This window comes from Puntigrus tetrazona, chromosome 5 (assembly GCF_018831695.1).
Source record: "Puntigrus tetrazona isolate hp1 chromosome 5, ASM1883169v1, whole genome shotgun sequence".
In the NCBI taxonomy this organism is placed as follows: domain Eukaryota; kingdom Metazoa; phylum Chordata; class Actinopteri; order Cypriniformes; family Cyprinidae; genus Puntigrus; species Puntigrus tetrazona.
Genome location: NC_056703.1, coordinates 9,084,756 through 9,107,568, shown reverse-complemented (window position 1 = coordinate 9,107,568; position 22,813 = coordinate 9,084,756). Strand labels below are relative to the sequence as shown.

The 22,813-nt window shown below is 38.2% G+C and overlaps 2 protein-coding genes across 5 annotated transcripts in view; both read right to left on the bottom strand.

Moving 5' to 3' along the window:
• Window positions 1–364: 364 nt before the first annotated feature.
• b3galt8 (beta-1,3-galactosyltransferase 8) lies at window positions 365–2,069 on the bottom strand. The gene has a single exon (XM_043238680.1). It carries the CDS (start codon window positions 2,027–2,029, stop codon window positions 1,049–1,051), a length of 981 nt encoding a protein of 326 aa, XP_043094615.1. The 5' UTR covers window positions 2,030–2,069; the 3' UTR covers window positions 365–1,048.
• Window positions 2,070–2,702: 633 nt separating this feature from the next.
• The window catches only part of tncb (tenascin Cb), a 32,087-nt gene continuing 11,976 nt past the window's right edge, over window positions 2,703–22,813 (bottom strand). For 2 of the 4 annotated variants that reach the window (XM_043240196.1, XM_043240195.1), the window contains exons 4-23: window positions 22,430–22,693; window positions 22,226–22,341; window positions 21,388–21,541; window positions 19,566–19,832; window positions 19,205–19,390; window positions 17,890–17,979; window positions 16,896–17,159; window positions 13,788–14,063; window positions 10,344–10,616; window positions 9,420–9,542; window positions 8,402–8,545; window positions 7,606–7,725; window positions 7,352–7,495; window positions 6,414–6,544; window positions 6,165–6,297; window positions 5,924–6,075; window positions 5,681–5,777; window positions 5,397–5,558; window positions 4,174–4,337; window positions 2,703–4,083 (exon numbers count right to left, since the gene is read on the bottom strand). In XM_043240196.1, the coding sequence (XP_043096131.1) occupies window positions 3,973–4,083; window positions 4,174–4,337; window positions 5,397–5,558; window positions 5,681–5,777; window positions 5,924–6,075; window positions 6,165–6,297; window positions 6,414–6,544; window positions 7,352–7,495; window positions 7,606–7,725; window positions 8,402–8,545; window positions 9,420–9,542; window positions 10,344–10,616; window positions 13,788–14,063; window positions 16,896–17,159; window positions 17,890–17,979; window positions 19,205–19,390; window positions 19,566–19,832; window positions 21,388–21,541; window positions 22,226–22,341; window positions 22,430–22,693 (3,371 nt within the window). In that variant the 3' untranslated portion in view covers window positions 2,703–3,972. The remainder of the gene's footprint in view (window positions 4,084–4,173; window positions 4,338–5,396; window positions 5,559–5,680; window positions 5,778–5,923; window positions 6,076–6,164; window positions 6,298–6,413; window positions 6,545–7,351; window positions 7,496–7,605; window positions 7,726–8,401; window positions 8,546–9,419; window positions 9,543–10,343; window positions 10,617–13,787; window positions 14,064–16,895; window positions 17,160–17,889; window positions 17,980–19,204; window positions 19,391–19,565; window positions 19,833–21,387; window positions 21,542–22,225; window positions 22,342–22,429; window positions 22,694–22,813) is intronic. The other 2 variants (XM_043240197.1, XM_043240198.1) reach the window with 1 other exon arrangement.

Sequence of the window (22,813 nt, the reverse complement as noted above, 5' to 3'; positions counted from 1 at the left end):
AATCCAGCGCGTAATTATCACCCAATATAATTAAACAGCCTGAATTTACTTTTCAATGGTGTGTTAAATGCTTTGTTTGTTGTTATGTTCGTGCAGCTGATTTACAAGCACAAACTGCACCACGGGCTGTAAATGAAAAAGAAAGTGATGACAGCGCTAATCACTTCTGCTACATTATACAAGCAAACTCACAAATAGTGCTGTGCACTGAGCAGTACATTTACTGGACGTGTCTTTATAGTAGTTGGATTGTAAATGGATAAATATTAATTATTTATTTTTTAAATACATATTTTCATCCACATAACCTCCACAGAGCTATTTCTAATGTAACTGCGCCCCCTTCTGTTTAAAGTACGCACCTGCATCTCAAAACGTAGTACACAAGAAATATAAATACATAATATTTTTATTGTTTACAGTTCATACTTGGGTGGTAAAGCACTTTTATAATGATATGTGCAACTTCAGTACAGAAAGAAAATCTCAAGCTTCAAATAGCACAATACGGATAATAAACTGCTCATATATATCTGCAAGCTATGATTTCTAAATTGAAAGATACAGAGATTGCTATTTATACAGACTCACACAAAAAAGAAAAATCTTGGACGTATTACAGCAGCATCTCCTCTTCTTAAGGACTCCAATAAGTGACCTCTCGTTCCCAATGCAAAGTGTATGTATTTTTCCAAATGGCAGAAGTATAAAAACACTATGAAATAGGTGAGGGATCATTTATAATACCTGAGGTCTGTGGCCCGTAGCCAGCATTAAATAAAAAATCTTTGAAATATATCTAAAAATTATTTTTACATAACCTCTTACACTTCCACATCTCCTATTTATTTATTTACCTTCCTCCTACTCTATATAGATTTTTTTTTTTCTCTTATATGTCATTGTTTTCTACATACCGCACCTCAACAGCTATCTTTTTCCTGGCCTGAACTTTGCTAAAGGAACAGTACTAGCAAATTGTTATAAATACAAATAAATGTAGCAGCTTCAAGGTACTTCAAATACAATTTTAGTTATTTAAAATATATCAACATGTAAAATAAGACTTCTGAAAGTCATGCCAAATGTGGAGAAGATTCTGTGGGTTAAAGCCGTTCACTATAATGCGCTTGGCAAAGGTGCACCTTTCATACTTAAGTCGGCGCACCTCAAAAAGATTTCTAAATCCCCACATTTGTGTTGCATAAACTGGTTTTACACCCAGAATCTGCAGGCACAGCCCCACGTAGACATCTTCAAGCGGAATCGGTCTCACAAATCTAGAGGCAGAGGATATTTTTCTGGCCAAGTCAGTAGAAAAGACATACGCAGCTCCAGACACGTATGGAGGATACCAGGAGTCTGGGTAAAGCTCCTCTGAGATGTACCATTTGTTGAAGCTGTCCCTGTGAGGAACGGCATCTGAGATGACCGATCCAGTGATGTAGTCTTTCCTCGAGGACTCGCTTCGGTCATGCAAGTAGTCCACCAGGTAACGTACATTGAGAAAGATATCTGCATCGATCTTCATGGCGTACCAGGCAGCCTGGCAGTGAGTGGCTATCCAGTTCATGATCATCATCGTCTTGATGGTGAGATTACGGTAGCTGTCCACAAAGTCCATTTGAATGATGTCGCCGAATTCCTCGCTCTCCCTCTCAAGGCGCTCCTGCCGTACCGGGTCACTTTGAGCTGGCCGACCAATGACAAACAAATGCAAAATGGTCACACCGGGAACCGAGCCATCTTGACCCCATGTCCTTCTAATAGCAGTCCTGGCCTCCGTGTCCTTGAGAGTCACCGGGATCATAAGGACCAGGAAAGGACTCTTCTTCTCACACACTTCTGGCTGGTTCAGGATGAAGTTATAGGTTGATGGTGAGATCACCTCATAGAGCTCCCGAGGTACTGGAGTCCTCTTCGGTGGAAACGGCAGTATATTGCTGGTAAAAACGAGGATAACCACAAGTGCGATTAATGCAGCTACAGCAAAGTATTTCAAAAGTTTATATTGCGATCTTTTTCGCATGTTTAAACTAAATAAAACCGAGGTACATAGCTGAGGAGCCTAAACTTACAAAACGCGAATGTCAGGTTCGAGCACGTTGCTAGACGAGTTTGTTTTGGTGGAAGTGCCCTACCCCTCAGGAGAGATCTTGAATGGCTTTCATGAGTCATTTTAGCTGTAAACCAGCGGCTACCTGCTTGTAAAGTAAAGCGATGTTCAATTTCAATTCGATTACGAGCGGGCTTTATGCAAAACGCAATCCAGGTGAGCTATAAAGGTTAGTTATTCATAATAATTGCAACGTATAGTACCTCGGGGGAGTGTTTTGTTCAGAGTTGCCAGGTGACTCTGGGATATTCTGAAGCAAATGGGTTCATTTAGTGATCGAGCGAGGAAGAATTTTTGCTGTAGGTAAGTTCCGCTGTTAAATAATGGAATTTGTTCATTTTTAAACGGTCAAGACACCCACCCAAATCGGCAGAAATGTCTAAATGTTCACCGCGCATTTTCGCGCAATCTGGCAACACAACCTATAGGTAGGTATATATGTGATTTGTTTGTTAAATGTTTAGAACGCAACGAGGCAAGTGCATTTTGCAAAGTAAAAAAAAAAAAGAAATTCACAAGAAAGGACATTCCTGTTTTGAATAGCCTCGTTTTGAATATCCAAAACAAACGCACATGGCAAACGTAATTTATTAAACAAAATCTGTTTTTATTGTAAGAGGGGTTACAAAGAAACACCTGTTGTACACCCATTTAATAAACAAACAAACAAACAAAAATATTCAAATACCAAAACGAGACATAATTTACACAGGTATTGTATAGGGTCAGTGGTTTAGTCGATAGCAGGGTAGGGGCGAACACGAAGACTTATTCTGTATATTAATTCTTTTTTCTTTTTTTTTTTGCCAACAGAACTTTCATATGAGGCTATGTTTACAATAATTCCAATCACCTGGCTATTACTTTTACCTTTCCTGAATTTTGAACATTATACAAGCTCATAACTGGCGAACACATTATCACTTAAACAAAAGACTGAACATAGGTCCTGCCTTAACTTTTGTTTCGTTTAAATCTTTTTTTAGAGGATAGAAATCAGCAAATCAAGATTCTTATGCTCTGTGACCGAATGCCAATATAGTTATAGGGTACAGGAAACACGACAAAAGGTGCATATAAATGAACACTTAGCAGTACTGTGTATGTACCGGTTCCAGAAATGTGCCACTTCTGAACTGATAAATGCATGAGTTGTGGGAGAGAGAAAACAGAGAGCATGGGTACTTAGATTTGTCACAGACTAAAGAGATGAAAAAAAAAATAAAAATAAAAAATCTCTGAGCCTCCCCACTAGATGTTTTTTATGCAGTCCTGCATATTAAATGCCGAGTTTTTATCATGTGCCATTAACCTTCTCGCCCTAATAGAGAAGTTAAAGGATAAATAGTTCTGGAGGCTATTTCACAGTCTAGGGAAGAGGCTCTGAAGCAAAAATACCACACACAAACATTCAACTCTTCCCACTGTAACTGTATGGGATATACAGAAAGAATAATATCATTATTTTTTAAACTGGAAAGCACCGAGCCAAACTCAAAATCTCCTCTCCGTAGGCATTGTATCATATAGATGTTACTGGAGTGTCTGTCTTTGGTGTGCATATGATGTACAGGCACAGTGTGTAATGTTAAACACTTCACTATGAGTCTATTGGTTTTCTGTCAGATTGACTTGCACAGAAGTGGTACACACACAACTGTGTATTGGCTGTAGCTTTGAATGGGAGGGTGAAAACTTTTTTTGTACTTGTTCTCCGTGAATAGGAGAGCGTGAAGAGCTGGCTGGGCTCCTGGCAGTGACTTTGGTAGATGAAGGGGATGAGATGATGCAGGAGAAACGAGGGGCGAATGGTCAGCAGTGGAGGGTTGCTTGGGTCTGGGTTGGAGCTCACTGGTTTACGATCGCTTTCTCCTTCCCTCGAAATTCCTGAAGTTAGCAGGCCTGATCTTCATCTCTGCAAACTCAATGGAGTGCTCGTGACCCTTCCAGTGGAACCAGTTTACACCCTGGAGATGAAAGAGTTTAAAACAATCTAAATCTGTCTCTGCAGTGTATTATCATACACACAGGTGAGCAAGCACACATTAAATATTTACCTTGCTATGACTGTTATCGCCGTATCGTCCCATTATATTCACTCGATGACAGTTTTTATACCAGAAAGCTCCCTTGTAAGACAGAGCACAGTTGGTGACGGCTATATCGTGGTCATTATCGTAGGTCGAGAATGGACGGCCGTGGTGATACGTCATTGAGTCACCTTTAAAAGAGAATTACAAAATTGTTACATATTATATTGTTACAATTAATTTAGTTACAAGTCATAAACACTACTTTTGAAAAGTTGCCAGCAAGTTTATTTATTAATAAAAAAATTAATACTGTTCATTTGAACTTACTATTTATTATCAAGGGAATCTGAGAAAACAATTTTAAGTAGCTGTTGTATTAGGGTTAAAGTACATTTATATATATATATATATATATATATATATATATATATATATATATATATATATATATATATATATTTTATATATATATATATAATATACATTTTTTTAAAATATATCTTTTAAAATATATTTGATGTATTTTTGATCAAACTATCCTATTGAACTCAAAACATTTGAACACTAGTATGAAACGTATTAGACAAAATGTAATTAGTTAATTATTAATATAAAATATACAAATATAATATATACAATATACATTTAAAATATTACTTTAATATGCATAAAATATAAATATTAAACTAGACATAAAATAACAGTACAATAAAAATGTGTGTGTGTGTGTGTGTGTGTGTGTGTATGGAGTGTCTATTTACAAATAGCCTGCCTTGTTGGCAGAGAATATTTACACTAACTTCGCCCACCAACGTGTGATTGGCTAGTCAATATTAAAAAGACAGTGGTCATATTGGTCATATAGTCATATAAACACACACACACATATATATATATATATATATATATATATAGTTTCTTTCAAATGTTTATTCATGATTAATCACAGATTTTTTATAATATGAATGAAGGTCTTACAGGTTTGGAACACTATAAGGGTAAGTAATTATTGACAATTTTCATTTTGGGGTGAACTATCCTTTAAATACTGAACAAATATAAACTGTATGTGTGTGCATTTATATATACATAGAAAATATAAACAGTTCACATATATTACAAAAATACAAAATTTTTGGATGCAATTAATCATGATTAAAATGTTATATTGTAATATATATATATATACACACACACACACAATCAGACAACTATATGTTAGGGAACTAGAGAGAGATCCTGCAGACCTGCAGTGCCGCTGTATCCGCCAACATGTACTTTGTAGCGACTGCGTGGTTCTGAGACTGAAAACTTGTCATACTGCGCATATGCAGACTCTCCCTTATCACTGAGGTCCACACGCAACTCATACTGCCCAGAGGAGGTGATCTTATGGAGGTTAGAGAGACCTGCAGACACACAGAATGAGATTTGTACACCAACATGCTCAAAATTACTACATATCACAATGCCTTAGGGCTTCCAAGGGCAATATTAGCAGTTTGATATGTGTGCACAGATGTAAACATACCCAACCAGAATTCATCATTCAGGTCACCGAAGCCTGCAGTGTAGTTCTTCCAGTTTCTGAAAAACTCCACTTTACCGCTCTGCCGTCTCACAAACACCTGTATGGAGGTACCACTTGTGTTTAATTTAACATAAAAGTACATAAAAGTGCATTTTTGTGAGAACTATCACTCTAAATACCTCCTGTGGGATCAGAACAGTCAATCTCTCTATCCTGCATGTTATTTGAAGAAGAATTACTCACAATCCAGCCTCCTCCATCAGTGGTCATATCACAGTAGACCTGCAGAGGCTGACTCTCATCTCCACGAAGGTAAATAGTGTACAGGCCCGAGGTTGCTTCTCCGTTTAACAGAGTCTGCGAGCAGTCTTTAGGATGCTTGTATAGCACTCCAACTGTGATGAAGAAAAAAAAGAGTTTGACCAGAGGCTAGTTTATTTTGTTCAGAGTTTGTGATCATTGTGCTTTCAGGTTATTGGCTCACTGGTGGTGAAGACTGTGGAGATGATTCTGCTTCTCTTCGGCCCAGCGATGGCCTGCAGTCTGACTGTGTATTCTGTGGAGGAAGTCAGCTGAGACATGCTGTAAAATGTTGCCGTGGGGCTAAGGACAACATCCTAGCCAAGAGAAGAAAACCAGGAACATTTCAGTACAGCACAGAATCAGCATGTAACAATCACTGTAGACCAAACCTAAATTAAGCGTGTAAATCATGTTTAAAGTTTACACTTACCTTCACGATGCCATCAGCAGACTCAAAGCTGAGGATATACCCACTGATGTCTGCTCTTGGTGGTTTCCATGTCAACATGGCGCTCTCTGTTTGAATATTACTGGCAGCCAGATTCTGAGGGGCATCAACATCTGCAGTAGAGGGTATCCTTTCATTATTCATAGGCATTCAGAATTCTTAAGGTGAGACATTATAGGCAAAAACACTGACAAGTCCAAAATACACTTTTAAGTGTTCCTTAATAGCACTAACTGTCTGCATCTATAGATTTTAATTACAATACATATCGTTAAAGGCCATTTTGATGTTTCTCCTGCACTGAGCCAAATATCTCCTATTCAGTAATACTCACACACACACACACACACACACACACACACACACACACACACACACATATATATATATATATATATATATATATATATATATATATATATATATATATATATATATATACATATGTTTTATCCTTTTCCCAGACCCAGACCCATTACTAAACTATAAAAAAAACATATATGAACATATATGAACAAATATGAATGAATACATTTAAAACCATGATCAGTGGTTACTGTGTAAAAATGTCCAAGTTTGAATTGTGATAAATGGGAAATAATTGTATGAAGGGATTTGTATGAGTTGATTGTGTAAAAAGCGTGAAAAAGCATTTATTTGCATGATTAATAAAACAATCTCTTTGTGATTTATTTATTTTTTTTATCTGTTGCACATGAAGGACCACTGACAATTTAGTAGCGGACAAACTAACCGAGTGAAAGTGTGAAAACATTTTATTTTCAGGTCAAAGGTGTCCTTGTATTTTTGCTGAGAAGACACAGATGTCAAAAGGCTGCTATTTATCTCTACAGCAATAAATATTTCTTCTGTATGAGCATCCAGATGTCTGCGTACGGGTGAGTGAGTGTTCACCTTACCTGTGGTGAACTCTGTGGTGGTTGCGGCGCTCTTGGCTGCCTCTCTGACAGCATAGACTTTAACAGTGTATAAGGTGGCAGGTGTGAGGGAGCTCATCTCAAACTCCACAGTGTTCCCAGACACCCGTTCCATCACTGGAGCCACTGATAAAAGACCAAAACGCACAACTGAGACTCGCTGCTTTATTGTTTTAGTCTGTAGCGTCTGAAACAGTCTTCCTTCAAGAATAATTAACGACAGTCTGGGTTGTTACCACTGTCTGCGCTGTAAGTGATGACATATCCATCCACAGTAGCAATGGACGGCTGCCACAGCAGCAGAGCTTCAGTGTCAGTGATGTTGACTGCTGTCAGACCTCTCGGCTTATCCAGGGCTGAGGGCCAACAGATACAACAGAGAGACAAAAGAGAAGCAAAATCACTGTGAGACAGCTTGGAGTCGATTACTAGGCTTCTGGCAGGAAAGACAGGAAAGCAAAAAGTCATACTCTACTGAATGATACAGAATCTAGGAATTTGAGGCTAATAAATACAATATAATAATTACAATTTATGAATACATAATTATAATATTATTCAAGAATATCTTTTCACTCTTGCTGATTTTGGTGAGAGCTTTCCTATCCAATAAACTATATGTGTGAGTACAGTCAATGTTGTGTAAGTCACTCAAAATTAGTAATGCACTACAAACTACTTATTACTTCTTTAAAATGCTTTAATTAATTTAATTTATTAATAAGATATTTGAAAAAGAAATGAACTATTTTTATGTGACTTTCCCTCTCAACAAACTGAAATTAATGTCTTGCTGGTTCATCATCGAGTAAAAGTTATGCATTCAGCACCAAACATTTCTCCCTCGGATAATACATTCTATTATAGATCTTGCTCAATAAATATTATTAAGGCCATTCAATAATGAGATTACACAGAATCTAAAATGTAATCAAGTTACACTCCTTTTTGACTAAAAAGTCATTCTTTTACATCAGTTACCTTGTACTTGCATTACACCCAACACTGATTATTTTTTAGAATAAGTCGTACCTGTCGTGACTCTCTCAGATCCTGGTTCGCTCTCGTCCAAGCCCTTCACAGCGATGACAGTGACCTGGTAGGTCACTCCAGGGGTCAGATTAGGCAGCATGGCTTGGGATTCTCCTCCATCTACTCTCAGTGTCATAGGGCTGCCTGCAGGGGGAAACAGAACACCGAGATAAACTACATTTAACGTTTATCACTAGAGGGCAGCACTGTCTGTGATTGATATGGTGATACGCAAGAATGCTGTGCTGATGGATAAAACAGTGTGGTTTGATTTATGATATGCACTAATAGATCCGCATAACTTAAGATGGGCCTGATCTAAAAACCTGCACTGATCACGGAGAGGCCAAAAGGACACTATGAGACTTCAGGGGGACATCTCTTGAATTCAATCAACTTATTATGCCAAAACGGCAGTCTAAGAAAATTTCCTCCGCAACTTATGCAATATATTACATAACATATAATTTATGACAAATCATAAACTCAGGAAGTACAAATAATACTATGATTTTCCAACAGGCAACCATCCAAATGCATAGAAAACCACACGGTAAAACTTCACTTTCTTAAGATGGACTGTGTGCCAACTTGGAGGGAAGAAGGCTTTGCTTTCATTTCCCAGAACAAAAGATTCAAATGTGCTATAAATAGCACTAATATATGTACTTTTCTATTCAAACGTTTGGTGTATGAAAGTTCTTTTTTCAAAAGAAATGGATATTTTTATTCAGAAAGGGCACATTAAATTGATCAAGTAGTAAAGACATTTATTATGGCTGTATTTCTTATAAATGCTGTTGTTTGGACTTTCTATCATTCAATAAATAAACACATTGAAGTATTCTTCATGCGACACTAAAGATTGGGGGAAATAATGTTAACAATTCGGTTTTCTTGTAAGAATAAATAACATTTTAAAATACAAAAAAGTCAAGTAATTTCTATTAGTTTTAATATATACTTAAAAGCAAACTTTTGAACTGTAATGTATTTAAACCATGACCACATCACTTACCACCCTGAATGGGCACATAGGTGACCCGGTAGCTGTCTACATGGGTTTGAGGCAAAGTCCAGTGAACAGTAGCCGATGTATCCGTCACATCAGAAAAGCGTATCCCCTTGGGTGTTCCCAAACCTTGATAAGAATATAACACAAAGAAGAAACAAATAAAAATATACAGTTAAAAATGTGTGTTTCAGCATCCGACAAATAGGAGTTAAAAACCTCTCCCCAGAAACAAGTAATTTCAGACTGTAAGAGAAACAAAAATACAGTTGGTGTAAAGACACTTCTTTGAACTGCCCCATTTATTGTGCTGCAACAAATAGTGGCATCAAAGTAAACATTCAGGACATGATGATGACCAACTGTGCGACTACAGAGAAAAGACACGCAGACAAAGGCCCTGGCCTTAAAGCTATTTCTCATCGCTGGACCTCTGAATCTTGCGTGACAGATGCAAGAAGATTAACTTGCCCCCCAGTACAGAGACACAATAGTGTGACATGCCAACATCAGACACAAGTGGAAAGTGAAGTTCGCTGATATAAAGGAAGATTGCCAGAGACAAGCACGCAATCAGGACAAATACACAAAATAGTTGGTCCTGCTTTTGTAAATAAAACCCTCAATCACACAGTGGATAGAGACGGAGAAAGTAAAACTGGTGAGAGAAGACTTGGATGCAACCGTTGTTGTTAATGAGAGACTCTTGAAATACTCTGCGGACACAATAAGGAAAAAGAATGCAATGAGCGATGTTGTAATATTGTTAAAAAATGGAAAAAGGAACAAATGGATGAATAAAAAGGCTTCGTTTTTCATGGCATGTGTTTTGACCAAACCTGGTAGCTGACAGAAACATTAAAACATTGAAAATGAAGAAAGAATAGAGTTAGTGGTTCCTCCACAAGCTTCTCTTAAAAATCCAAATACCTGTTCGAGCTACAGCCAAAATGGGCTGGAATTTCCTTCCCATAATGATCCCAAAGAGCTCGATTTCATACTCCATATCTTCTTTGAGACCTGTCACCACTTCTGTTCGCTCGACTCCAAAAACACTGATCTGGAGAGGTTGGCCCAGGCCATTAGAATCGACGATTTTGAGAGTGAATGTATCAAAGACGCCTTCTGGTGCCGTCCATGTCAGTTTAAAGCTGTGCGGGGTGATGTCCGAGACCATAAGATGCTCCACTTCAGGTTCAGTTTCTGATGACAAAATAATAAAGTTGTTCTTCCTCTGTAAACTCTGTGGAATGCACTTAGAAGAGGTTAAATGGCCAAGAACAGCGAATGTGGTTCCCAATTTTCCGCTATTTGTGGTGTTAAAGTTATATAAATTTGAGAAGGGGAAGATGCTGCAGTATGAGAGACAATTGGGCAATTATGTTACTCATGCATGAAAATAGGCTTTTTTTAAATCAATTGTTCAGTCATCTATCAGTTGTTCCTATATCTGTGGCAGGTGATGCTGAAATCAGTGAGCCAGTAAATTTAATTTACATATTTGGATTAGAATATGGAATGAGATCTGTTGGTTAGTAGAAAAAAAAATTGACATTGATGAATTTTCCACCATTATATTAGGTTCCACCATCATAATTGTATCGTCATATAATAGCAGTCAGGCAGGGTTCAAAACAGAGCTTTTCTGGGACCATAACATATCCATAATAATTATATTGACAGTTGGGTCCATCCTGGAAATGCATTTTTGTCTCTTTTTTTAGCTGATCTTGCAAGAAGGCCAATGACAATGAAAGATATGAATTCTGAGAGGGATGTCTCTCAAGAGGCAATCGTTGTGGTAAGGATATGTAAAACTGAAAACCTTAAGCCTCAAGGGATGTTTTGACCACATGAGCAAATGCATTGTATTTTCAACAATAGCCTTGTATGTGCCAGAATATTAATATGCTGTGGTTTGCTCTTCATCTTCATGCACCAAGAACCAGTTACTGCCTACTAACATTTCAAACCATTAAATTTTTTTTTCTGAAGTATAAAGGAAAGGGAAGAACAAATTGAATTATAATAACTTGACTTAATTTGACCTTTCTATTTCCCTTTCTATTATTTCTAAATTTCTGTTATGTCTAATTTCTAAAGATTTGTCAAAAATCAGACGTATAACAATCCAGCTGCCACACTCTACATTTTGTCATTTTTAAATGCCATTTTAAAAAATACCACTTTCTAAGTAATACATATAGTTAATTAACATCTTATATGCAATATAGTTTATATTTTTAAATTCTGGATTAATCGTGTCAATAGAAAAAAATGGTAATAGGACACTGGATATACAAAGAAGGCAATCAACAAATTCTAGAAACTGAATTGATTATACTGAGATCAAATATGTACAAAAATTGACAATGCCTTGTTGTCCTAAACTAAACTTTTAAAAGAAAAGGGGGAAAAACACCCTTGACCAGACTGAACCTCTTCTTCTTCTAAAGCTCTGGATGATGTGAAACAGAAAAGACATTTGTTGAATGTGGAAAAGTGTTGGAAATGAAAACCAGCGAGGACAAATCCCGTGGAGCTGTCCCTCTTCATTAGCACTGTTCACTTGTTTAAGAGTGTCAGCAGTGTTTGAGGCATTTCAAGAGTACTAACATGTGCTCTCCAAGGATCACTTTCATCTGACTGGCTTCTAAGTCTCTCCGGTTTGACAAAGAGGCATCTGTTTGTGGAGGTGGAAAAGGCGCCAGCTAACCTACAGAAGCAAGGTCTGGAAGCAGTAATTCTACAGCAGGCAGCTAAAACCTCTGAGGGGGATATCTGTGTTGACACAGCTAAATGCTGCAGCGGGGATACGCAAACCAACCAGAGCAAGAAAAGTACCGAAGTTTCTGTAAACATTGTACACTTTTCTGGTTTTAAAAGCTTGTATTACTCAGACCGTAGCGAGGCAAGGGTTCATGGGTCATGTGACATGAATAGAGAGGAGGTTAACAGAAATCCAATCAGTTCCCCTTCTCCTCTGCCTATTTGCATGCAGACTTGAGAGACTGCTACAACTGTGGCCCCTGCAGCCACTGGCTGATAAACGCCAAGAAAATGTGTGAAAGTGAGGCATAAGAATGAGAAGTAGCGCAGGGTCAGAAAACTGGGCGTGCATACTGAAAAGATCCTTCACAAGAAGCCACAAAAACTCCTCAGGATCACTTCCATGGCAGTACACCCCAACCCAGTCACCCGCTCTATTCGCTGACTCTCTGAGGAGGGGCAAAACGCTGGTATGTGCCCAATAAATGTATGTTTGCTACAATACAACTTGTCTGGTTTGCTGGTAGACTATAAATGCCACAAACTAAATGATTTAAATTGACTCACCGACAATGTGAGCTGAATGCCGCAGTCAATTAGAATGAAAAAGGCATCATTAGTCTAACTTTGTTTTGCCTGTTAAACACAAATGTAGCAGCGATGACAGGCAGAGGTCATTTACTGCACCTGGAGGCTGTGCTGGTGATTATGCAGACGTGAATGTGTAGGGAGGCATTATGATGCAGTGCAGGTGTGCTGTGAATGTCAGTGTTACTTCAACATTAAATTCAGCAGACGACAGAATCTGTCGCTGACTTCAAAGGGTCTTGGTTTGTAAGCGCATCGCACATTTGAGAGATTATCTGCGTATGAAATCATGTACTGTCAGAGTATTACTGCATTTGATTATGAACTCACTTGTCGGGCATTAATGAATACTCTTTGTTCTACAAGTATGCATATGATTTAGTATAAATCTTATTTTATGAAAACTGTTTATTCTGACATATTTGACATATTGCTTTTCGTATACTATATATAGGAATAGACTTATTCTGGTACTGGGATTTATTTTGGATTCAGTCAGGATGGATGAGGCTGCATTAAATTACTATTTAAATTGTTTAAAATATTTTTAAACTCTTTTAACACCATGGCTATAATTACAGTAATGTTGAACAATGCATACAAGCACATTTGATGGATGCATGCATGCTGAATAAAAGTACTAATTCATTGGGAATTCCTCTGAAACCATATTGGATCATATATTATCATATATCATATATATATCCAATCATATATAAGTCATATGAGATGTGGTTGCTTTCTTGAAAATGCCAAATATTTTCTTTACCTTCTATATTAATAGTGGAAAATCAGTACTAGATGATTGTAGATGAAGAAATGAATACATTGTGAGGACTACAAAAACTGGATTAAATAATACAAATGTGTTAGTTTAATTTCACCATGTGATGTGATGAACTGCACATTATAAGAGAAAAGAGGTTAGTCAGTTTTGCTGCTTGAGGGACAGCATTTGATCCAAAGAAAACTGGAAAAGAAGACCAAGCTGGTCCAAGATTGGGCAAGAATTGATACCTGTGATGGCTTCAGCAAAGACAGGATCTAAGAGCTCTCCCTTGTACAGCCCATACAGTGTGACCCTGTAGAAAGTACTAGGGGAGAGGTCAGAGACAGCCAGGCTGAACTCCTGGCTGGATAGAGTATGGTTCTGGCCATCAGATAAACCATCTGGGTCAGATACTTCAACCAGAAAGCCCTCAACCTCTCCTCTGTCCAGCTCCCAGGACACACTGAAGCTGTCCCAGGACACATCAGAGATGGTGATGTTGCCCACCTGAGGCTTCTCTTCATCTGGATGACAAACAAATAAGAAGATATTTAATTTGGCAAGAAAAAATACATATAGGAGAAGAACACTGTGACTGAACAGGTTTGGCTGATTTCTTAAGACATTCTCTCTTTAAGATGATGGTCAATTTTATTGCTTGGAGATGAATGAATTGAAGTAGAAGAAAACAGTTTCACATTATTCAAAACAATGCAAAGCATTTTTAAAATTAGAGGAAAGGTCCATGTAATGAACAACAACTTTTAATGTGTTACTCCTAACAAATTAATCTCCATCTGTTCTAAACAGAACAGGAACATTTGCCCATGCAGATCCCCACCCCACCCCAGTGATAACAGAGTAATAACTTTCAAAAAGTTGTAGTGACAAACAAACTAATTTGCAGTCTTTTCTCTTGCAACCTATTAACATCCAAGCACCAGCTTGCTGAGACAGCTTTAGTATTAATGGCCCTGAGAAAAGCCATTAATTTTTGAAGGTTCTGCCTAGCCTGCCTGAGCAGAGGTACGCTGAACACTTCAAATAAGGAAAGCAACCATGCAGCGCGGTGCATTGCAACCTATAATTGAACATCATTGTGCATTGTCAGCATTCACAGGCAAAGAGGGGGCAGATAGCTCTGAGATGCACGGTGGGCTAACCATTATCCTGTCTATGCACATTCAAGAGGGCAGAAACGTGGCGTGAAAATAGGGTGAGAGACAATGGGGAAGAAGTGAATGACCTTCCCAGGCATAAGGGCCGGTTGTAGCTTTTGAAACCTGGAGATGAAACAATACGAAGCTGTCAAACAGCAAAACAACTCATTGATCATCTCGAGCCATTCATGGGAACTGAAATTTGGGGAAATTGATTCATTTTGCACACTTATCCAATAGAGTTCCCGCCACTTAAAGCAGCCCATTTATGTCTGAGGAACGACCTTCACTGCATGCAGATGGCAATAGAATAAAAGAATGGCTTTATCGCTGTGAGATCCTCAGGCCACAGACACCTTAAAGAGATAGTTTACCCAAAAAGGAAAATTTGAAATGTTTATCTGTTTAGCCCCAGGGTATTCAAGATTTAGGTGACTTTGTTTCTTCAGTAGAACACAAACAAATATTTTGAAGTCTAACAGCTGCAGACTGTCAGTCAAATAATGTAAAAAAAACATACACTGACAAATCCAAATTAAATACTGTAGCTTGTGGCAAAAAGTGATTGTTTCTATGGTCCGCAATACTTGGATCTATGTATATATATCTATGTGCCAGAGTATGTTGATGGGGCACATGTTGGACATTGTGGTGCATCAGAAGTAAAAAAAAATTATAAATACTGTTCAGTTTCTTGCACAAACTGATCTTAGGAAATCAATGTATCATCACAAGCAGCAGGGTTTGATTTGGATTTATGAGTGTTTTAAGTGTTTTAAGCAGATAAACATCAAATTTTAATGTTTGGGTGAACTATCCCTTTAAAGGATAAAGCCTTTGTTGTATGCATGCACAAGCCATAAAGGTGTGGTCACAATTATCACTGCGTGTGAATTTTCGCAGGCAAATTTCATAGGGTATTCATGTGGGAATTTTGTGTGAGGGTGAATGATTTCCCCACAGCAATTTCAAAATGGGTTCAAATTGGTCACAAAAGAAAGCTTCTTGGTTTAAAAGTGACTTTTGTGTAAGCTTTAATTCATAAATAGCTATACTGCTGACAATAAACCTTCTTTGCTGACAAAAAGTTGCTGAAAATTCACCATACCTTAATGTGACCATACCTTAAGTCACCATAATAAAACTTTGTGCATGCAATTGTGACTGGTTGCTCTCTCCTTTTTGGCCTGGTTTTGTCCTCATATGCTTCCTTTGAGGTGATCATCGGGTCTCCATGTTACAAGCTGAATCTCTCATAATCATGCCAGAGAGGCATTCAGTGAACAGAAGAAAGCCCAGACCTAAAGTTCTCCCAGCCCCCCACCTTCCCATTTCCATCGGGTCTGAGGGAAGTGTATGCCCATGTTTGTGTGCCGTGTCTAAGGCCGATAATGGCTGCTGAAATAAATGCATTGGGATTATAGTGCTGGTGATTTCAGAGACAACATTTTAACAGGCGGCTCAGCATGTGTCCTATTTATCAGTCCGCCCCACAGTTCATTGTGGTCAAATCACGCAAATCCAAAAGGGGAGTGGGCTCACTCCGACAATTATCACATGAATGAGCTTTCTGTGTGTGTGTGTGTGTGTGTGTGTTTGGGATCTTGAGAAACACTATATCTGTTGTCTTGCCTTGGCGACCAAAGCAAACAACTGATGTTATATTCTACAGTTCCTTGGTATTAGTTAATGATTATTTTGTTATAAAAGCAAGAATTCTGCAAATTAAGTGGCATCTTGTCCGCAGAAACTTGGGCTTTCATTGGTTTCTCTTTAAAAGAAAAATAAACCCACATGCTATTAACGAGGCCAGAGAATAGAGATATTAAGCTCCGGTTTTCAGTATATGGTGGCATTTTGAGACCTTTATAGAAGTTTTCTCATGATAAAAAGCTACAAAATGTTTAATTCAAATTTACAGAACAAGGACTGCAGTATCTTCGAACTCCAAAACAAATATTGGCACTTAAGGGAGGAAAATAGTCAAGATAATGAATTCCAGAGTTGCCTTTAGATCCTCAGTGGCCTGCTGAATAAATATATTTATGGGGTGAAAAATATATTCAAATTATATTTTTGAAAGCTTCTTTTATGTTCCAAACCAATATTGCTTTTGTCACTCTAGAGGTAGAAGAAATGGGAAATGTGAAGATGCATTCTTCATATCTAAATGAAAATGTAATGATGCATACTAACCTGTGGATGCTGACAGAGTGGCTGGTGCGCTCATCTTTCTTCCTCTCTTGGCAGTCAGGCTGATGGTGTACAGCATGCCGGGGGACAGGTCACTGAGGATGTAGGTATTGGCAGCACCAGGTATCTCGTGTTCAGCTTCAGTTCCATCCTCAGATGTAAACGCTAGCGTATAGGTGTCGATTTTGGCGACCGGTCTCCTCCAAACCAGTGCCAATGTGGTCTCTGTGGTCTCACTTACTTCAAAGTCTTTGGGAGCATCAATATCTAAGAAGACAAGGGAGTTCCATTTAAGAATTAGTACATGTCTAAAAATGACAACTCATCATTTACTCATCATATTGTCCCAACCTTTAATACAACAGGAAAAACTTGTTGTTGTTGTTGTTGTTGTTGTTGTTGTTTTTTCATGTAATTACAATGAATGGAAAATGGAGCACCACAAACAAGTAATATTCAAGCATCTTCAAGGTGCTGTTAATCACTGCAACCAGATCACTGAGTCAGTGAGCTGAACTTGAGAACTAAACAAATCATTTAGACCCATTTTGTAAAATGGACCAAACATTTATTAAAATTATTTATTTAAAAAGAATGAATCATTTACAAATCCAACCTGAGTTACAAACCAAAAAGAGTTACAGTGGACAGTGGAGTTACACTATTTTCAGAAAATAATTATTTACATTAATAGGCTGTTTGTCACAGAAAGGATTTAGATGATTTGGATTATGGCAGAGGAGTCATGTGGACTATTTTTATGATACCTGAACACTTTGATATGATGCTTTTTGTCATTTTGGTACTTGACAGCCCCAGTCATCATTCAATTTTGACAAAAGTGTGAATTATTAGTTTTTCCTATTCTTTTCAGATTTAACAATACATAACCACAAGTGGGTTTATTACGACATAAGAACTCACATGCACTTTTAACTCTGATAATAAGAATAGAAAATGGGTAAAAAAAAAAAAACATAAAAATGTTAAGCCTTACCAGTCACAGCATTAGTCGTTGCAGGCAAACTCTCACGCTCTTCCTTGATTGACGTCACGCCCATTCCATACTCCGTCCCGGGCCTAAGGCCTAAGAAAGAGCCCAGCAGATTCAGTCCTCTCAAATCATCAGACAAAATGAAACCATTAATCTCTCACATTAGTTGTTTTTGGAGCCTCCGTAGTAGGCAATTGTTTTTGTTCTTGCCACAACGCGGTTTCGATTTCATCTGCACGCCATATCAATCTAATGCCTTTCAGTGGCTGCATCAAAGACCTTCTCCACAGGCCAGAAACAATATTTACCATCATACAAGAGATTCTCAGATCCCCACAGCCCCCATTCATAAGAGCCCTTAGCCCAAATCCCACACTTTACCCCTTTAAATGCCTGTATTGGCTCCTGCAGAGGTCACTGTGAGGGAGTCCTCCAGCATGAAATTACGCCTAATGCAGAGGAAGCTCATTATCAATAAAATCACAGGCGTGACGGCAATTACAGATAATAACTGTGTGAAAGAGACAACTAGTGAGATGTGTGAGAGAGAGAGAGAGACTCTGCGTTATTAGTCGAACAGATCGTCGGCCTTATTTACAGGGAACAGGCCTCCCAAGGACAAAGGAGCAAACCAGACAAAGAATCTATTATCCATTTTGAATATATTTTTCTCCCAGCCATGATAATCCCTGCTTACGGTAACACATGGTTGTAGAGAATAAGAATTAGCGCAGGAGATTGCCTCAAAGCACAAGTGTATAATAGAAGTGCTGCTGCGACGAAGAAAGCCTCCGTTTTCCCTTTTTGACTGGGATTTTCACATTGAAGCACCAGTGTTACTTCATTTAAGACATGAATAAGGCATTACCAACAAAAGGGATAGCATCTCATTCGCTTTTAGTCATGTAAACACTTCACGTTACTAAAACAAAGGAGCTCATTTAGAAATAAAGTGCTGAAAAGTACAAGTACGATAAAAAGCCACTTTAAAGGTTAATATTGCAGGAACATTTTGAATTGGCCTATTTCTATTCAGACCTACAGTGAGATCCCAATTGTTTTAAATTCTTTTTGAGGAGGTTTTCCAAAAACAACTTCACACCTCAACACCTGAGAACTACATTTCTAATTTCAGTAGGTTACAAACTGCTTGCATGTGCAGATGGGTCATTTCTACTGAAAACTACTCTAGTGCGTACTGCAGCTGAGCCTAAATTTATTTCAGTTTTCAAACATAGTTCTGTATGGTCTGTTTGCAACTGATGCTGTTTGTGATCTCTGGAGAGGAATTATTGTGTAATTCAAATTGGCCTCTCACCAGTGATTTTAGCCTGAGTGGTATCCTTAGGGCCGCTGGGGAAGACCAGCTCTCCATGCTCCCCTCCAGAAATTGGGCCGTATTTGACGCGGTAAATGAAGACATTGGCCTCGCTGTTTTCCCACTCCAGAGTTATGCTCTCATCTGTCTGTTCAACCGCCCTGAGGTTTTTGGGGGCATCAAGGTCTAAAACACGCAAACATGTGGATGAAAGAAAATACTTCCTGTACGGTTATCCTCCAGGACAAGACAAAGAAAATTGCTTCAAAATGGTCTAAGTACAACACAATTATCAGTAGACTTGCTGAAGCAGACTGAATTTTCACTTTAAGTTCTGAAATGATTTCTCGAGAGTTTTCACCTGTGGTGAAGCGCTCATCGACCGGAAAGCTGGTCATCTCTCCCCTGCGAGCCATGAGAGAGACCTCATACTCTGTGTCAGGGTACAGCTCAGCCAGATGATACTGGGTATCTATGGAGGAAAGCTCTATTGTTGTTTTGTCTAAATTTGTGATAGGGCGATAGGACAGAGAGATCCCGTCCACCTGAGCGACAGGCTGAAGCCAGGTGATAAGGGCTGTGGTGTCTGTCACATCACGCACATCCACTTGGCTGGGAGCATCAATCACTGTGGATGAGAAGAGAGGTTTGTGACAGCTGGGGAAAAAGCAACAAAATGGGAACATTTATGCAAGCAGATGAGTCAAAAATAGCTGCTATACAGCTTTTGACAAAGAACTTCAAACATGATGATTAAATGGTATACATTTTAAATTAAAAGACACATTTATACTATGTATTTTACACATTGTCAGTGTGCTTAATAAAAAATAAATGATTAAACTAGTAAATATTGCATAAAATAAATCAATTAAAACATTGCAAGAATTATAAATAGAATAGTTGACAAATAATTGACAATTTTGTAAATGTTTTCCCCCCTGAAATTAGAATACTACAGTTGGAGAGTATTGTTTGAAAAAACCCACTATTTGCTAATATAAATGCATTCATATCTATATAACATTTTTTGGCAATAAGAGCAAAGAATTGTATATGCACACCTGCTTCTCCAAGACTAAAAAGAGTACAAGTAAAATAGCTAGGTCCTTATTTTCATGGTTAAATCAGTTTGTTAGATTAGGAACTGTACTGAGAGCTCATACTCATGTGAGCGTAAGATAATATACAGGAACTGCATGCGGCTTAGAGCAGATTTGTGCATGTGAGATGCTCCAATGCGCTAGTTATCTCACGGGAGGACAGCCTCTCATGTTGCTGAGTGGTGCCTCCCACACACAGAGAGTGAGGGAGAGAACTCACTTTGAGCAATTAGTCCCCCTTTAATGCAAATCCTATGTGGCACAAGCCGAAGAAATGGAGTAGATGGAGCGTTAGAGGCATGCTGGGAGATTTTTTTAGACATTTGTAAGACAGCAAAAACAGCCTGTCATGAAGAAAAACTCTGGTAACTTGCACTGACAGCATAAGAGGCCAATGTTATAATGACACATCTCTTTCCAATATAATCTTTAAAATGTTCTAAAAGAAGGAAATGATAAAAGTGAAAGGATTTTTGGGAAATGTCACAATGGTAAAAGGTTCTTCAGCAACCCAAAAGCTATTTGAAGTATAAAATTTGAGGGTAAACCCTTATCCTTAAATCATATCATATATAGTTGAAGAGGATGATGAGCTAGAAATTCTCTATTATATAGGTGTTACTGAGAAAAAGTGGCATATTACAAAAATGTTAATAATATTTAGAATAATATTCACTTTTGTTTCATAATGACATAGGAAGATGACAGACCCGTATGTGCAATATATCCCAATCAAATTATCAAATAAACGTACAGTATATTATTTATTATTTAAGACCTTACATTATATAAAGACTAACTAGATGTGTTAAAGTAATATTGTAAAATATTGTTACTAAAAATTAAAAATGTAATTTTAAAGCTGAATTTTCAGCATCCATTTTCCCAATCTGAAACTAACACTTACTCAAAATAATTTGAAATGCACAGCAACTCACTGCACTGCAAATAACTGCCAATTATCATAAACGGCCAACTTTCTAATTTCAGGTAAGACATCCTGTCTTTTTAAAAAAAAAAAAAAAGTCCTGAAAATTCGTGGTCATGGCTGCCAGTTAATTGCTGTTGACAGCTGCTTACTTGTGACAACGTTCTTGCTGGCTGGGGGTCCGCGGGTGTTGTTCTTTACAACCTCAAGCTTGACTTCATATTCTTGTCCAGGTCCAAGACCAGACTGCTCAAAGGTGGTCTCAGGAGGGGTGAGAGAGTTCAAAATCTCTCCATCCTCTTCTTTCTGCCATTCAAAAACAGATTTTTTTTGTTGGTGAACTGAATTGGTGAATATATTAAATCTAATAACAGATTGCTGGTCAAAGGTTCTGCTGGTTAATAAAAGAGCACCACAAAGCATCAAAGAAGCAACCTCAAGAAAACTAAGTCAAGCTCTCATGAACCACGGGGTAATGAGAGAGTGTCCTAAGAGTAAACACTTTGGTCTATTAGCTGATTCTACTTGGATGAGCGTTTTAATTCATAGTGAGAATTATTTTGGCATTGACATCCCTAAACTTGATGCGTGAATGAAACTGCCAAGCTGTGTTTTGAAAGAGGATGTAGGGGAGGTTTGCATGTTCTAATGGTGGTGTTTTCTGGAGTTTGCATAAGCCCTTGAGAAAGAAAATAAAGCATTACAGAGACAATAAGAGTTCTGTGGCACATGGTCACGCATGCTGTTGCCAGGAGCTTCTTAGAGGGTTTTGTCTTGCAAAACCGCAGACTTCTCGACAGTAGCTTTTTGCTTAGTGGCACCACTCAGCTATTTTCCACTGGGCGCCTTTTGAGCTTCTCATTTTATACTATTACTTGCAAACAGAACGGTTCTTTTATATTACATCTTTTAGGAGAAAATATGAGGGCAACGATACTCTTTTGGACCACAGCCACCCTAGAGACTTAGGGAGCATGCCAGGACACTCACTGTGTTTCTGAAGATGAGGTTCCAGCCATCAAACGGGATGTTCAAGGGGTCCCACTCAACCTCCACTGAGGTCTCTCTAACCGATTTGAATTTCAGGCCCTCGGGTTCAGGAAGATCTAATTGTAGGATGTAAATCAGTTTCTCAGAATGTACTCAGGGCAAAATAACAAATAATTTTCCCAAGCATGTTGATGGGTGACTTACGTGTGGCTATTCTGGCACTGACAGGGACACTCATCTTGCTGTTCAGGACAGCAAAGACACTTATTAGGTACTCTATGCCAGGCTCAAGCTCCCTAATAGTGGCCATCTTCTTTTCACCAGTAACTCTCATTTCCATCTCCAAACCGCCAGGAGCCGTAGGCACATAAGTGATAAGATACTCCGTCACAAGCATCTCATTGACCCAGGCAACGTCCACCGTTTCTGGATCGACCTCAGTCACAGTCAAGTCTCTGGGTGGGGAGACTGTGGATTGAAAAATGTCAGATAATTAACAATTTTAGAAGAATCTCTGAATTAACAGAGAAATGTTAAGATAAATACTAAATTCTATGCTAAACACTTCACTCTAAACTAAATAAACCA